We start from the raw sequence: 15,000 nt of genomic DNA on the forward strand, positions 1-15,000 counted from the left end.
CTCTGCTGTCTGTGTAGGAGACCATCAAGCAGCTGAAAGAAGAGGTGTCGTGTATAGAGGAAGCCCAGAGTGTGTTCAGCACGTTCTCAGACTGGCTGAGCACGGCACAGAAGAACTTCAGCAGCGTGTCCATCAGCATCGATGTCGTGGATCGGGTTGCCATGGAGAGGAAAATGAAGAAATTAGAGGTACGTAAGAGACCAAAGATAACATGCCCAAACCTTGCCAAGCCTGCTCAGGTTGACACACATTGCATTAGAAACACAACACATAATACACTAAACAGTGGAATCAATGAGGGAAATATATTTTTCAAAGATAACTTACTCTTGGTACTTTGTTCTTGGAGTGTTTTTTGAAGTGTAGTGTTTTCTGTTCTCTGCGTGGCTTCTGTCAGGTTGTAATGAGAGTATCACCTCAGAGTGAAACAATGAGTGGCTGTTGCAGTATGAGAGATGTGTTATTAGTAGAGTGCAGGAAGCAGCTGATGCGTCTAACTGAGGTTACTTCCTGGTCTGCGGCAGGCCCTACAAGGGGACGTGCAGCGGGGCCGCGGCTTCCTCGCGGCCATGCGGGAAAAGACGGAGCGTGCGGCCGCCTTCCTGGAGGAGCAGGAGGCGGAGCAGATGAGGGAGGAGGTGTCGGCGCGTCTGTCCCAGCAGGAGGAGCTGGTGGGGTCCATCAGGCAGGAGCTCAGCACGCTGGACAAGAGCCTGCAGCTATCCAAGGACTTCCTGGACAAGTACAAGGCCCAGGCGCAGTGGGCGTGTGAGACGCGGGCGCTGCTGGGGGCACCGCTGGAGCCCAAGGCTGAGCTGTACCAGAGGAAGGCCCAGCTGGCCAAGTACAAGGTGGGTAGGACCCAGCCTGCGGTCCACAGCCTACCCTTACTTAAAGGTCCTCAGTTCTGGCGAAGGGTCTCAATTACACCCTTCCCTTCCATACTCCTGACGCAACATGTTGATTGGCTGATTGACAGCTAGAGGATTACAATGAGAATTTTGCTGAATTCGAAAAGTGTAATGGATTGTAATCAAGGACTGCACCTTTAAGTAAATAAGAGTGACCCCAGGTCTTATCCACAAGGCTTACCTAATCCCTCTTTGTCTCAGTGTTTGTTTATGTACTGAGGGTGAGTAAGAGTGAAACCATTTTGACGTGACACGTTCCTGTTTGTAGACCCTGCAGCAGACGGTCCTGTCCCACGAGTCTGCGATGAGGTCCGTGATGGAGCGGGGTGAGGCCCTGCTGGACTCAGTCAAGGACCCCACCATCAGCGAGAACATGGGCAAGCTGCAGGCTGACTACAACGAACTCTGCTCCGCATCCAAGGTGGGTGTGCTCACTCTGAAAGCACGAAGCTCATTCTGACTTCCTCTGCTGTCAGCGCTGCAACAACCGTGGCTGCTGGTGTACCCCAACAGCATTTGAGTAGTCACTGTGGTGTGTGGAAGCGAGATGCCTGGATATGAGACGTTTGAACCGGTGTGTGTGTGTGTGTGTGTGTGTGTGTGTGTTTCATAGGCACGTGGATGAGTGAACGCATACATGTTTCCCCTGTGCATTTCTGTGTGTTCAGGCGCGTGTTCAGAGCCTGGCGGAGCGCGTGCGGGAGCATGAGGACTACTGCAGCGAGCTGCAGGAGGTGGAGCGCTGGCTGCTGCAGATGTCCAGCCGGCAGGTGACGGGCGACTCCATGCAGAGCGGCTCTCTGGAGGCGGCCACCCAACAGCTGGCCAGGCACAAGGTGAGCTCAGGACACATCTGGACCACATTCATGGCCTCTTGAACTTCATGCTTACGAATGGACATTGTTTACTGGTCTGGTTTTGTGAAGTCAACAGATGCAGAATGTTTACATTTTTGGCTGAGAACATCTGAAGTGGAGTGTCCAGTGGTTGTACATGGCTTCCTTAGCAAAGCACGTGTAGAAGTAGTAGAATCAGTCAGGAAGTGCAGGATTGTGTCTGTGTTGCTGTATCACATTCTCAGTGCACTGACTCTTCAGATGACCACTTTACTGTACTGTCAAGCACTAACAGTGTTAAAGAAACAAACAAACTGAAGACCTTAACCCCGTTATTGACTATGACAACGCCCATATGATCGTAGGCCATAATGGAGGAGATTGCTGGTTTTGAGGACCGTCTGAACGCCCTGAGAGAGAGGGGAGAGGGGCTGGTCAGCGGCTGCCCAGAGACAGTCCAGCCCCGGGTCGGGCAACAGGTCCAGACCCAGCAGCAGGGCACCAGAGACAGCTACTCTGCCATCTGCAGCACTGCCCAACGGGTGAGCACCAGTCTGTGTGTGTTTGTGTGTGTGTGTTTGTGTGCCCAACGGGTGAGCACCAGTCTGTGTGTGTGTGTGTGTGTTTGTGTGCCCAACGGGTGAGCACCAGTCTGTGTGTGTGTGTATGTGTTTGTGTGCCCAACGGGTGAGCACCAGTCTGTGTGTGTGTGTGTGTTTGTGTGCCCAACGGGTGAGCACCAGTCTCTGTGTGTGTGTGTGTGTGTTTGTGTGCCCAACGGGTGAGCACCAGTCTGTGCCTCAGAAAGTCTGTCACTTCTGTTTGGGCTGCAACGTGTGAAAACCAAGGTTTACTCCAGGGTTGTGCAAGTGGTGTGTGTGCGTGCGTGTGTGTGTGTGTTTCCAGCAGTGACATAATGCTTTGTGAGTGTGTGTGTGTGTGTGTGTGTGTTTGCTTGTTTATGTGTGGCCAGCAGTGACATCATGCTTTGTGTGTGTGTGTGTGTGTGTGTGCAGCTGTACCAGAGTCTGGAGCGGGAGCAGCAGAAGCACGTGAGTCACCAGGACACGCTGCAGCAGTGCCAGACCTGGCTGTCTGCCGTGCAGCAGGAGGTGCAGCTGCATGCACTACCCCCTCACGGCCTACAGGAGGCACTCAAACAGGTCAGAGTCACGAGCCCTCCATTACAATATTCAGGGAATATTGAGGTATAGCTGTTTTCTGAGGTGCATGAATTTAGAGTCATATCACCATAAGTAACATTATTTTTTGGTTTTATGTATAAATAAAAACGAATTAAAAAAATGGAAAGTAATGAAAAAATAAGACAAGAGGATGGATATAAAGGAATACTAATAGTAATAATGCAGTAAACGACTACAGCAAACGCACATACGTTATATGTCGTCAGTTGTTTTCAGATCGTGACAGATTAATGAGATAATCAATTTCTGTGCTAATGCCAAAATCTTTGTTTTTGCACTTTTCATGTGACGCACCTGTGCACCACCCCTCAGGTGAAGCACTTCAGGGCGGTGCAGGAGCAGGCCAGCACATACCTGGACCTGGTGTGCTCTGTGTGTGACCTGTCAGATGAGACCGTGAGGAGCGCTGCAGCTGAGATTCAGCAGATCAAAATCGCAGTGAGTCTGAATCTTAATGCACAGCCCAAAATGTATCCCTAATCCTAATTTCTCCTCTTTTAGGAGTCGACCTCTGTTCTGATCTTAACCTTTGGCAAAAGTTATTTAACCATGTGGCAACATTTGTTTATTCTGTTGTGTTTGTGCTGTTTGTTAATGCTGTTGTGTTTGTGTTCTTTGCTAATGCTGTTGTTTGTTGCTCTGGCCTGTGGTGGGGCAGATTGAGGAGCGCATGATGAGGGCGCAGGAGCTGTCGGAGGGCTGGAGGGAGATCCTAGATCAGAAGCAGGAGCTGGCCTCCCTCCTCCAGGACACGGAGCAGCAGCTGCAGGGCCTCACCCGCAGGCCGGCCGAGCTGGAGCCCAAGATCACCCAGAACATGCTGGACCAGGCCCGGGTAGGCAGCACATCTTTAACGCAAGCAGAGACAGAAAGATCAGTTGTAATCAAATGATAACACTTTTCTCAGGGAAAGGTTGAATAATTGCCTGAAATAACGAGCATACAAAGGACTTGATGGTTTGCAAGGTGCTGTGAAAAATGTCACTAATAACAGTATAGTCTCTTACTTCAGGGCATACACTGCAGAGGATGTGTGGTAACATCCTTTTAACGACAAGTTTGTAGTCTGCGGAATGGCAAAAACCACCTAGTGGTATTTGTGTTCCTGTTAGACTAGTTAGGTGTTAAATTTAGAAGTGAAATGTAAAATGTGGTCTGTCTTCTCCAACTCTGCAGGAGTTCAGCCAGCAGCTGCAGAGCCGGCAGACCACCCTGACGAGGATGACGGAGAACGTGATGAAGCTGACCGAGGGCAGGGAGTCCTCGGAGCACACCGAGATCAGCCGCCTCAGCCACTCCTGGCTGGAGCTGTGCCACCATGCCAACAAGCTGCAGGGCCAGAGGGAGGAGGACCTGCGCAGGACGGGGGAGTACCACGACTGCATCACTGCCATGGAGGCCCTGTTTGAACAGGTCACGAAGGACTGGGACAGCCTGGCAAGGTAAGCATAGCATATTGCTTCACGTTCTGTTGTATTTTGGAAGTTTTGTAAATAATCGGTGGAAAAGCTTCATCGTTCATCAAGTCATGACCTATATTTTTTACTTACGTGTTCAGAACGGATGCTGAAAGTTCATTGGACCACCTTGAGGCACTTAAAAAGCTAGCGGTCACCCTTAAGGAAAAGAAGAGCACCCTGGAGGACTTGAAAGAACAGCGCCAGAAAGTGATCCAGCACCTGAACCTGGATGACAAGGAGCTGGTGAAGGAGCAGATCAGCCACTTTGAGCAGCGCTGGACCCAGCTGGAGAGCCTGATTGAGAAGAAGATCCAGGACTCCATGGCCACCTTGGACGAGCTTGCCCAGGTGGAGGCCCGGCTGCGGGAGGCTCGAGACTGGGCCGAGGAGCAGCAGCCAGCCCTGGCTGAAGCGATGAAGATGAGCCCCCCTCCAGATCTGGCCCAGAGCTTCCTGTTCGACCACCTGAGCATCTGCAGCGAGCTGGAGGTCAAACAGCTCATGCTGGCCCAGGCCATTACAGAAGCAGACCGGGTGCTGGCCAACCTGGGCCTGAACGAGAGGCAGAGGCTTCAGCAGCTTATCGCCGCCACCCAGGCAGAGCTGGAGTCCCTGAGTGTGAAGGTGAGCCAGCGCAGGAAGCACCTGAGCAAGGCGTTCACTGAGAGGACGCAGTTCCTCCAGGCGGTGGGCCAGGCCATCTCCTGGGTCCAGCAGAACGAGAAGAAGGCCCTGGCGGAGGAGTTCATCGCTCTCCTGCCTGACGACCTCTCCAAGCAGGTCAGGTCATGCAGGAACATCCAGAGCCGGTTGAAGGCCTATCAGAGTGAGCTGACCTCGCTCTGGGCCCAGGGCAGGGATCTGATGAGGAATGCCACAGAGGAGGAGAAGGCTGAGATGTTGGCCAAGCTGCAGGAGCTGCAGACCATCTTTGAGGTGGCTCTTCAGAAGTGCAGTCAGCGTCTGCAGGAGCTTGAGAAAGTTCTGGCCACCAGGAAGTACTTCACCGCAGATTTGGAGAAGACCTGCCAGTGGTTGAAGCAGGCTGATATTGTGACTTTCCCAGAGATTAATCTGATGAATGGAGATGTAGGGTTGCACGGACAGCTCACAAAGTATCAGCAGATACTGGAACAGGCTGTGGAGTATGAAAATCTTCTCTTAAACGTCCAGAGAGCAGGTCAGGATATCCTGCCCACTCTGAGCGAGGTCAACCACAGTTACTTGGATGAGAAACTCAATTCTCTCCCTCAACAGTACAACAACATCTTGGCCTTAGCCAAAGAAAAGCAAGATAAAATCCAGCAGGCACTCCTCGCACGAAAGGAGTACGCTTCCTTCATTGAGATTACACACAAAGCTCTGAAGGAGCTAGAGGAACAGTTTCATAGCCTAGGCACGCAGACTGTAGGCCTGAGGACAGAGGAAGTGACTACTTTGCAGAGCAGTTACAAAGCACTGCAGGATGAACTGATCAACCTAGGCTCAGCAGTGAATGAACTCAACCAGAAGAAGGAGGGCTTCCGTAGCACGGGTCAACCCTGGAGGTCTGAGGAAATGACCCAGCTGGTCAGTCTCTACAACGGGCTCAAGAGGCTGATCGAACAGAGGGTGGAACACCTAGACGACACTCTGGAGTCCTTCGAGGACCACCACGCCATGGCCATGCAGGTGGACTTGGAGCTGAAGGCCACCAAGGAGCAGCTGGTCAAGGTGAACGCCGAGACCCAGTCGGCAGAAGAAAGGCTGAAGAACTACCACTCCCTGGCTGCCAGCCTGCAAGGAGCCAGCTCACACCTGTCCCGCCTACGGGAGCAGATGGACAGCCTGGCTCCTCACATGGACCAGGCCGCCCATGAGGCGTCCCGACAACAACTTATCATCTGGCAGGAAGAGCTGCACTCCCTACAGGCCGCTGTCGGGGAGCTGATCGTGGAGTGCGAGAGCCGCTTTGTGCAGAGTAAGGACTTTGAGACGGAGGTGAAGAGGACGCTGGACTGGCTCCAGCAGGTCCGAGACGACCTTGGCTGCGCCGTGGTCGTGGACGTGAAGGTGGAGAAGGTGCAGGAGGAGATCCGGAAGCAGCAGATCATGCAGGAGGAGGTGCAGTCCAGGTTGAGGATTGTGATGGCGCTCAGTACCAGAGAGAAGCACAAGTACACCAGTGCCAATGAGCTGGTCCCTGCCCATGTGGACAGCAGCCTACAGGAGATGGCCAAGCTGGAAGCAGACGTACAACAGGCTCTGACTACCAAACAGGTAACTAGTGTGTCATTTGAGCCCCTTCCAGCTTTTTGTTTCAGCCTTACATTAGCTTTAGCATTTTCTGATTTTAGTGTGTGATCTGAAAATGTTTTTTTTTTGTCTGAATATGTGAAGCCAACCTTCCAGATTTGAGGGGTCTGGTCTGGAACTTCTTTTTGAGAATCTGTAGCATCACTTCTTTAGACAAGACTTCTTATTTTGGGGGAGTTAGTTAATAAAGAAGGCTATTAGAAGCAGCAAATATTTTATTAATAAATATAAATAAATATTATTTATTTATCTCTGTACCCCACAGATTACACTGGAGCAGGCTTTGGTGCTGTGCCAGAAGTACCACTCCCGGATGCAGATGGCCTGCGAGTGGCTGGAGGATGCAGTGAGCTTCCTGCAGCAGGCCAGCCTCGGTGTGGACGTGGAGAACTACGAGGAGTGTCTGCGGCAGCACGAGGACATCATGGCATCCGAGCAGGACTTCCTGTGCGTGCTGCAGGAGCTGGAGGACCTGCCTCCGCAGCTGGAGAAGCTGGTCAACCCCTCGGCGGGCGAGCAGCTGCGCCTGAGCGTGGAGTCCGCCCAGCAGAGGGGCGTGGAGGTGCGCGACCAGCTGCAGAGCCACCAGGACGTCTTGAACAGGTGTGGAGGAACACTGAACCACCATACACATAGTGAATCCGGAAGGTTCTAGCTGTATTCATGCAATCCAAGTGGTTTCAAAATAACAGATTAAGATCTGGAGTCATATTTGATCTACTTTGAATAGTGCCTTTCCAAATGCTCCTCTGATATGTTGAGGAGATACATTTTCTGAAATGATAAATTAACAGTAGATTATATTCCTTTTCTCCTCAGCTGTGTTGCCCAGTGGACTGCCTATCAAGAGGCACGACAGACAGTCATTGAGCTGATGAATGAAGCAGAGGTGAAGCTGACTGAGTTTTCCACAGCGAAGGCTGCTACGGCACAGGAAGCAGAGGAAAAGCTCCGTAGTCACAAGGTGAAGAGAGATTTGCTATAGAAATGATGTCCTCAATGATGAAAACACTTTAGATGGAGAAAGCATCAGTACTTCTTTTTTGATTATGTGATAACTGAATCACTGTGCATACTTTTACCTCTTACCTTTTTTTTTCTTTTTGGATGATTTGTAATAAATAAAAATTAAGGGCATCATATTATTTCCCTACATTTTGAGATGCATCAGAATTATAGTTAAGTGACCCCCTCCTTTTCTTTGCAGTCTCTCGTGTCCATGGTGAACAGCTTCCAGGATAAGCTGACTGAACTGGAGGAGCAGGCGTCTCAGCTGGAGCTGATTGGCAGCGATGCCAGCAAGGCCACCATCAGCCGCTCCATGACCACCGTGTGGCAGCGCTGGACACGGCTGCGCAGTGTGGCCCGTGCCCAGGAGAGGGTGCTAGAGGACACAACACAAGAGTGGAAGACCTTCAGAGACAAGGTAGCCTATTAGAAGTGCAAGACCAGTAGAATAATCATCAACCACAATATGATGATATACCCCTCCCATATACGGAATTGGGTCACCACAAATTTAAATAGCTTCCTACTCAGCCATCACAACCAGACATTTCTCTGTAACTTTATGTGTTGAGTAGCACAGTAGTCTATAGCTGCTCCTCTGTGTATTTCTCAGATGACAAAGATGAGGGCTGCGGTGGATGAGCTGCAGAACCGTCTCCCTGAGTGTGCAGCGGAGAAGGCCAGCAAGGCCACGCTGCAGTCCCAGCAGGAGCAGCAGGAGGTGCTCTGCCAGGACGTGGAGCGCCAGCAGTCGGCCATCACCCTCCTGCAGCAGTACACCCTCAGCATGCTCCACGGCCCCCAGGGGCCCACCCTGGCAGCCCAGCAGCAGGAGCTGCCCGCTCTCAACGACATCAGAGCCCTGCAGCAGCAGCTGGATGGGTAAGCAGCTTGACACACAACACAGTTGATAGGTAGGATTTCTGATGGCTTATGTGAATAAGAGATACAGCTAACAGTTTTCACTGTTTGTAACAGATAGAAGTGATGATCTGTTCATTATTAAAGTACCACATACAAGGCAGGTGACTATGATGTCATGTAACAGAGCTGACCTGACCTGAGGTTCCTCTGTACCGATGACTAACAGTGGTGACATGTAACATAACTGACCTGACTTAAGTTATTAACAGTTGACCGTTAACAGCATTTGTAGCTGAAGGTATTGTTTGGCAATAGTATTTATGGCTGTATTCTTTAATCAAAACTTGCCTCTATCCGTCTTCCCCCTCCCATTGTATTTCCAGTCTGCTTCAGAAGACACGGACCAATCTGATTCGAGTACAGCAGGAGCTGAAGGACAGAGAGGGAGTGGAGAGAGAGCTGAGCCACGTGAAGACCTGGATCCACCAGTCTAGAGAGCTTCTGCTCAACCCCATCGCTGACCTGGACCTCCTCCTGCAGGAGCTGGAGGTCAGTCACCTGAACGTCGTAGCTGTTTAGTTCTTATCGATATGAGCCTTTCTGAATGTTGATTTCATTGTAATTAATTTGAATTTCATCAATAATCCAAGTACTTTGACATATTTCCTTTAACATTGGGAATATATTTTCTTTTAGACCTTCAACATGTGAAACCTTACTCTTCTTTGGCGTTTAGGTGATGCACAGCGATCTGTTGACGCACAAGCAGAATGTGGAGAAGATCGCTGAGCAGCAGCAGAGTAAATACCTGGATCTGTACACCATCCTGCCCTCGGAGATCTCCATGCAGCTGGCTGAGTCCTCGCTGGCCCTAGGTGCCATTGAGGATCAGGTGAGATACCTGTGATACTTTGATGCCTCAAGATTTTACACGTTCCACTCGTTACAGAGTTCCTTCCAGTTGTACGCAGAGGACGTTGTGCCAGGTTTGAGCAATACAACAACTATAGATGTGTACCACAGACAGGGGTCACACCAAAGCTTTTTCACATCATCTAGTGCTGCATATGAGCTGTTGTTTTGTCAAAGACTACTTTATGTGCTAAATCACTGAAATAGTCTATTTTTTTTTTCTTTAATGTCAGGTTCAGTCCAAAGAAAGAGATATCCAGAAGAGCAAAGACATCAAGCAGAACTTCGACTCCAGGATCCAAGATATCTCCGATAAGCTGAAGGCCATCTCCACCTTGCTGAAGGAGAAAGCCACAGACATCACCCAAGCCAAAGAAGAAACAAAAGTATGCATATGTCTCATTTTAGTGTGTTCTAAAAATATGTTCATTGTAATCTGTCAAGAGATCGTGATAGATTGTGGAAACATACAGCCACTAGAATGCATGTAGGATGTTTTTGTTATGTAATTCAGCCATTTTGTAACTTGTAAGACTATGTAACTATGGTTACAGGGGCTGTGTATGGAGCTCGAAGGCTGCGGCAGGACTCTGTCAGAGCTGGCCATGGCAGTGCAGGACTTTGGCCGCAGGAATCCTCTGCTGGCACAGCAGCTCAGCGAGGCCATCGGCAAACTGGAGGAGATCCAGCACCACACCAGCCGCCTGGCCGAGTACAGAGCAGCCTGGCTCAGGAAGGTCCGTCACTCACGCAGAGGGACCGCCACATAGCAACGGCTACAACAGATTACACTCTGTGGACTCAAATTGGTGTAGAGTACAAAATGTGGCTCTTTAGAGGACCCATGGCTAAAATAGAGAAATCAGTCTAATTTGGGGATATTCTGTAGTTATGCAGCTTGGTTTTGTAATTGGATGTTTGATTCCAGGCTTGATTCCTGTGTGTTGTGACAAATTGTAGTTGCACTTCTTAAAAAATGATACATACTAACAGTATGTGTATCTATAGATATTTACCCTGTGGGTGTGCTCCTCAGGCTGATGTCTATGCTGATGAGTACCAGGAGATGCTGGAGTTCACGCTGAAGTGGACTGATAAAGCTAAGAGCCTGCTGAAGGCCTCTGTCATCTGGAGCTCTGCCTCCCACCTCCAGGAACAGATCAGAATGTACCAGGTTAGTCCTCACATATACAAACAAAAGTAAATAATAATAATAACAATAATAACACTTTAAACTTATATAGCGCTTTTCTAGGTACCCAAAGACACTTTACATAGGGCAAAAAAAAAAAAAATAATTATAATCTGAGCCTGTGGTTACTCAATGGCTGTTACTAAAGAAGTGACTAGTTCAGGTTTGACTCTCACCACTTGACACCTGTCTGCTGTAGTCGGTGCTGCGTGAGTCACGGGCGCTGCAGGGGGACCTGGAGGCCATGCTGGAGAAGGTGGAGCTCCTGTCCGAGGGCCTGCAGGTGGAGTCCATGAGCCAGCAGGCGTCCGAGCTGAGCCGCCTCACCCAGCAGCTGGAGCAGGACATCCGCTTGCGCTTACAGAGCCTGCAGGAGGCAGCAGAGGTACCAGGAACCTGTTCAAACCCCTAACCCTGACCCCTAACATCTCACCCCTATCCTTGATGCCCAAAAGCTAAACCTCCATAAGTTCAAGTCAAACTATTATACTTGAAATGAAAGATTTCATGCATCTAGTGAGTAATTCAACATAAGCTTCACCGTGGTACTTCAACCATGGCAGTTAAGAGAAAGTAAAAGCTAAAGATGGAAGGTGGATGTGTTTTTAAATGGAAACCCCTTTGCTCCTGTTTTTGTATTCAGGACATGGAGAAGTTTGAGAGTGAGGTGAAGAATCTGCAGGTGTCTCTGGAACAGGTGCAGTCCACTCTCACCTCCCCTGAACTCACTCGCCTCACTCTGAAGGACCAGCTCTCTCACAGACAGGTAGCAGCTTCACAACACTGTAACATATAGATCAACATTCAGCTTTTGAAATGTGTAGATGCATTAACCTGTAACGATGAGTCTGTCTGCACTAATAGAAGAATGTAGCAAACAAGAACTGTATCCATCAGATGCCAGGTTATAACTAAGACCGTGGATGGTGTTGTGTGCTGTGTTGACTGAGAGGGGTTTGTCTTCCGTGTTGCTAGCGTCTGTTATCGGAGATGGAGAGCTTCAAGCAGCAGGTGCAGGAGGTGCAGGTGTGCCAGAGCGCTTTGCGGGTACCTGAGGAGGCGGTGACCAGCCTGCCAATCTGCCGCAATGCCCTCAACCTCCAGCAGGAGGCCAGCCAGCTGCAGCATACCGCCATCCAGCAATGCAACATCCTACAGGTAAAGCACACACACTGGCTTGCTTTAGGTACACCTGGAGGAGCACACATAGTGTGGTGGATTATCTCACAGCTATTCACACATTAAGTAGTAAACACAGTCTGAGTTTCACTGTTCAGTGAATTAGTAGGAATTACACCGACATTTCAGGAAACATTGTTTTTGGACTTGATTGTTTGTAGTTAAACAGAGGCATGGTGTATTTTATAATGAGTAGTATTCTCTTACGCATACTCACTTGCCTATACTTGTGAGTAAGGGCTTTGTGCGCTTTCTTAAAATGTGGTGATGAATTTTGTTTCCCAGGAGGCCGTGGTGCAGCATGAGCAGTATAAACAGGAAGTGAGTCACCTGCAGAGCCTGATGGAGGAGGCCCACGGGCTCATACAAGCCCAGCCTGTCGCCAGTGGCAACATCCAACAGCTGCAGGCTCAGATCAAGCAGCACGAGGTGCACACACATGCACACACACACACACACACACACACACACACACACACACACACGCACAATTTCCTGCATGCACAAAAATGTAAAGTTAAGACTCACAAAACAAAACAACGAACACAAACACATACTCATGCCCAGCACACATTATACCAAATCCAGAGCCATCCTTATGCTCTGACTGTTTGTCTGCTCCCTGGAACAGGAGCTGGCCCAGAAGATCCGGGGGTACCAGGAGCAGATCTCCTCCCTCAACTCCAAGTGCCGGATGCTGACAGTGAAGGCTCGCCATGCCAGCATGCTGCTCAGTGTCAGCGAGGGCCCTGAGGACCCGTCCAAAAAAGGCTCCCTAGCACAGCCCTCCGTAGTCATGGTAGGTGTGTGTGTGTGTGTGTGTGTGTGTGTGTGTGTGTGTGTGTGTGTGTGTGTGTGTTTTTGTGTGTAGTGGTGGTGTCATTATATTAATGTATATGTTCTGTGCGTGTGCCCTTATGTGAGCCTGTATATCGTGTGTGCATGTGTGTGTGTACGAGAGAAAGACAATGGATAAAAGGTTTTTGGTTGCATGTCTTGATGCCACTAATATACCTACTGTCCTAATGTTTTTCTGTCTGTGTACTCATCCCTGTGTGTGTGTGTGTGTGTGTGTGTGTGTACTCATCCCTGTGTGTGTGTGTGTGTGTGTGTGTGTGTACTCATCCCTGTGTGTGTGTGCATGCATTCCTCTCTGCACCACTCATCTGCCCTGTCAGATGACAGCTGGCCGCTGTCACACCCTCCTGTCCCCTGTGACGGAGGAGTCTGGAGAGGAGGGCACCAGCAGCGAGATCTCCTCTCCTCCTTTCTGTCGCTCCCCCTCTCCTATCGCTTACACAGACGCCTCTCTCTACCAGGTACACAGACACAGGGAAGAGCCTGTCGGGCCCTTTACAGATTCACAGCTTACAGCTTACAGTTTCATGCCAAAAGGATGTTGGTCATGTGTCTATTTTTATGTGTATCTGTATGAAACGAACATGTGAATGTTGAATATGAGTCTGAATGGAAAAAGTATAAAATGTATAAAATGTTGAGTTGATGAGACTTGAACAGTCAAACCCCATTAGGTTTTGAAACTGTTTCATCAGCTAAACTGCTCATGTAAACTGCCACAGTACTATGTTGGTTACCACACACACACCTCTACTGCGCTGCTTTATTGAACTGAATTGTTTAGTAAACAAACATTGATGTTTACTGGGTGTGCGAGTGAGCCTGTGTTGATGTGTCCCGCGTCCAGCTGGGTAGGGGCACTCTGACTCGCACCACTGTGCAGGAGCTGTATGACCCCACCCTGGAGTCTGTGGCCAACCTGGATGACCTGCAACGCTCCTGGGAAACACTGAAGAATGTGGTGAGTCAACAAAGCTTTTGACAGAATTCCATCAAATGTGTTCCATTGTGAAACAGTGTAGTTGTGAACATGAGGATGAAACTGTTTCCAGATCAGTGAGAAGCAAAGGAGCCTGTATGAGGCCTTGGAGAGGCAGCAGCGCTACCAGGGCTCCCTGCAGGCCATCTCCTCGAAGATGGAGACGGTGGAGGCCCAGCTGAGACAGGAGGGCTTCGAGGCCGACCACAGCCCTGACGACCAGCTCAACAGCCATGACGACCGGCTCAACAGCCATCAGGTGAGGAGGAGAGTGGGGCATCTATCAGCTCAGCAGCATAAAGCGGATTACAGTAATGGCGCACACATAATGAAATGTACAGCAATACTGCAGAGAAGGTTTCACTTTTCATAATCGAATGTTTCACATTACAATGTGATGACTTTCTGTATCCTTCCAGACGCTAATGGACGAGGTCCAGAGTCTGCAGGATGAAATCGATGCCCTCCACAGCGGCTTCTCCGAGGAGCTGGTGTCGGACGCGCTGGACTCCGACCCCAGCCACCAGCTGGCCCTGCAGTCCAGCCTGTCGGTGCTGGCCGAGAGGATGGCCACCATCCGCACCAAGGCTTCAGGCAGAGGCCAGCTCCTGGAGGCAAGGGCCAGCTCCACTGTCTCTAATACACGCATTCACATGGCAGAGACACGGACATCAGCATGGACACACACATTCATTCACATACACAAAGACATACCCCTACACACCCAGGAAACACACACATGCCATTTCTTTCATCCGCTCTTTCTCATTCATTCATACGCAGACAAATGGCAGCTCTATGATGAAACACCTGGTAGGGCCACAGCTAATAGATGGCAGGGTCAGGTTGTGTGTGTCCTATGAGGCGGCTGGTTCGTGGTCCTCCGAGGGCTGATCCTCTCTCTCTCTCTGTCCTCCTAGGAGAGGATGAGCCATCGGCTGGAGGGCCAGCAGCGAGAGGAGGTCCTAGAAGAGTGCCACGCCCAGGCCGACGAGCTCCACCAATGGATGCTGAGCACCCGCAGCGCCCTCAGCTCCACCCCAGAAGAAGAAGACGTGGAGGAGCAGCTCGAGGACTGCCAGGTTAGAGCACCCCCTGCAGGTTCAATCAGGACTTTAACATCGGGGGGGGCACATAAAAGGGAGATAAAATGTAAGACAGATTTTCACCCTTATCTCTAGTCTGATTGGCTTTGGACCAGAATTCTACTCCAAATCCCTCTCTTCGGGAAAGGAGTCTTTCTCATCATTGTCACTGCTGATTTGTTTCTGAGGGTTGAAGAAGTTTTGATTTCTGTGAAG

The 15,000-nt window shown here is 50.0% G+C and overlaps 1 protein-coding gene across 1 annotated transcript in view; it reads left to right on the top strand.

The window, feature by feature from the left end:
* syne1b (spectrin repeat containing, nuclear envelope 1b) overlaps positions 1-15,000 on the top strand; it is a 100,819-nt gene that overhangs the window by 50,415 nt on the left and 35,404 nt on the right. The window contains 29 exon segments of the mRNA XM_031580345.2: positions 18-188; positions 525-851; positions 1,180-1,332; positions 1,580-1,747; positions 2,113-2,289; positions 2,764-2,910; positions 3,265-3,390; positions 3,611-3,787; positions 4,129-4,394; positions 4,511-6,671; positions 6,973-7,310; positions 7,527-7,671; positions 7,915-8,133; positions 8,329-8,597; positions 8,963-9,128; positions 9,316-9,471; positions 9,725-9,877; positions 10,046-10,228; positions 10,528-10,665; positions 10,883-11,068; positions 11,327-11,449; positions 11,659-11,841; positions 12,148-12,291; positions 12,494-12,661; positions 13,041-13,181; positions 13,568-13,681; positions 13,773-13,958; positions 14,119-14,313; positions 14,620-14,781. Of these exon segments, the coding sequence (XP_031436205.1) occupies positions 18-188; positions 525-851; positions 1,180-1,332; positions 1,580-1,747; positions 2,113-2,289; positions 2,764-2,910; positions 3,265-3,390; positions 3,611-3,787; positions 4,129-4,394; positions 4,511-6,671; positions 6,973-7,310; positions 7,527-7,671; positions 7,915-8,133; positions 8,329-8,597; positions 8,963-9,128; positions 9,316-9,471; positions 9,725-9,877; positions 10,046-10,228; positions 10,528-10,665; positions 10,883-11,068; positions 11,327-11,449; positions 11,659-11,841; positions 12,148-12,291; positions 12,494-12,661; positions 13,041-13,181; positions 13,568-13,681; positions 13,773-13,958; positions 14,119-14,313; positions 14,620-14,781 (7,242 nt within the window).

Source organism: Clupea harengus, chromosome 14 (genome assembly GCF_900700415.2).
Source record: "Clupea harengus chromosome 14, Ch_v2.0.2, whole genome shotgun sequence".
Lineage (NCBI taxonomy): Eukaryota > Metazoa > Chordata > Actinopteri > Clupeiformes > Clupeidae > Clupea > Clupea harengus.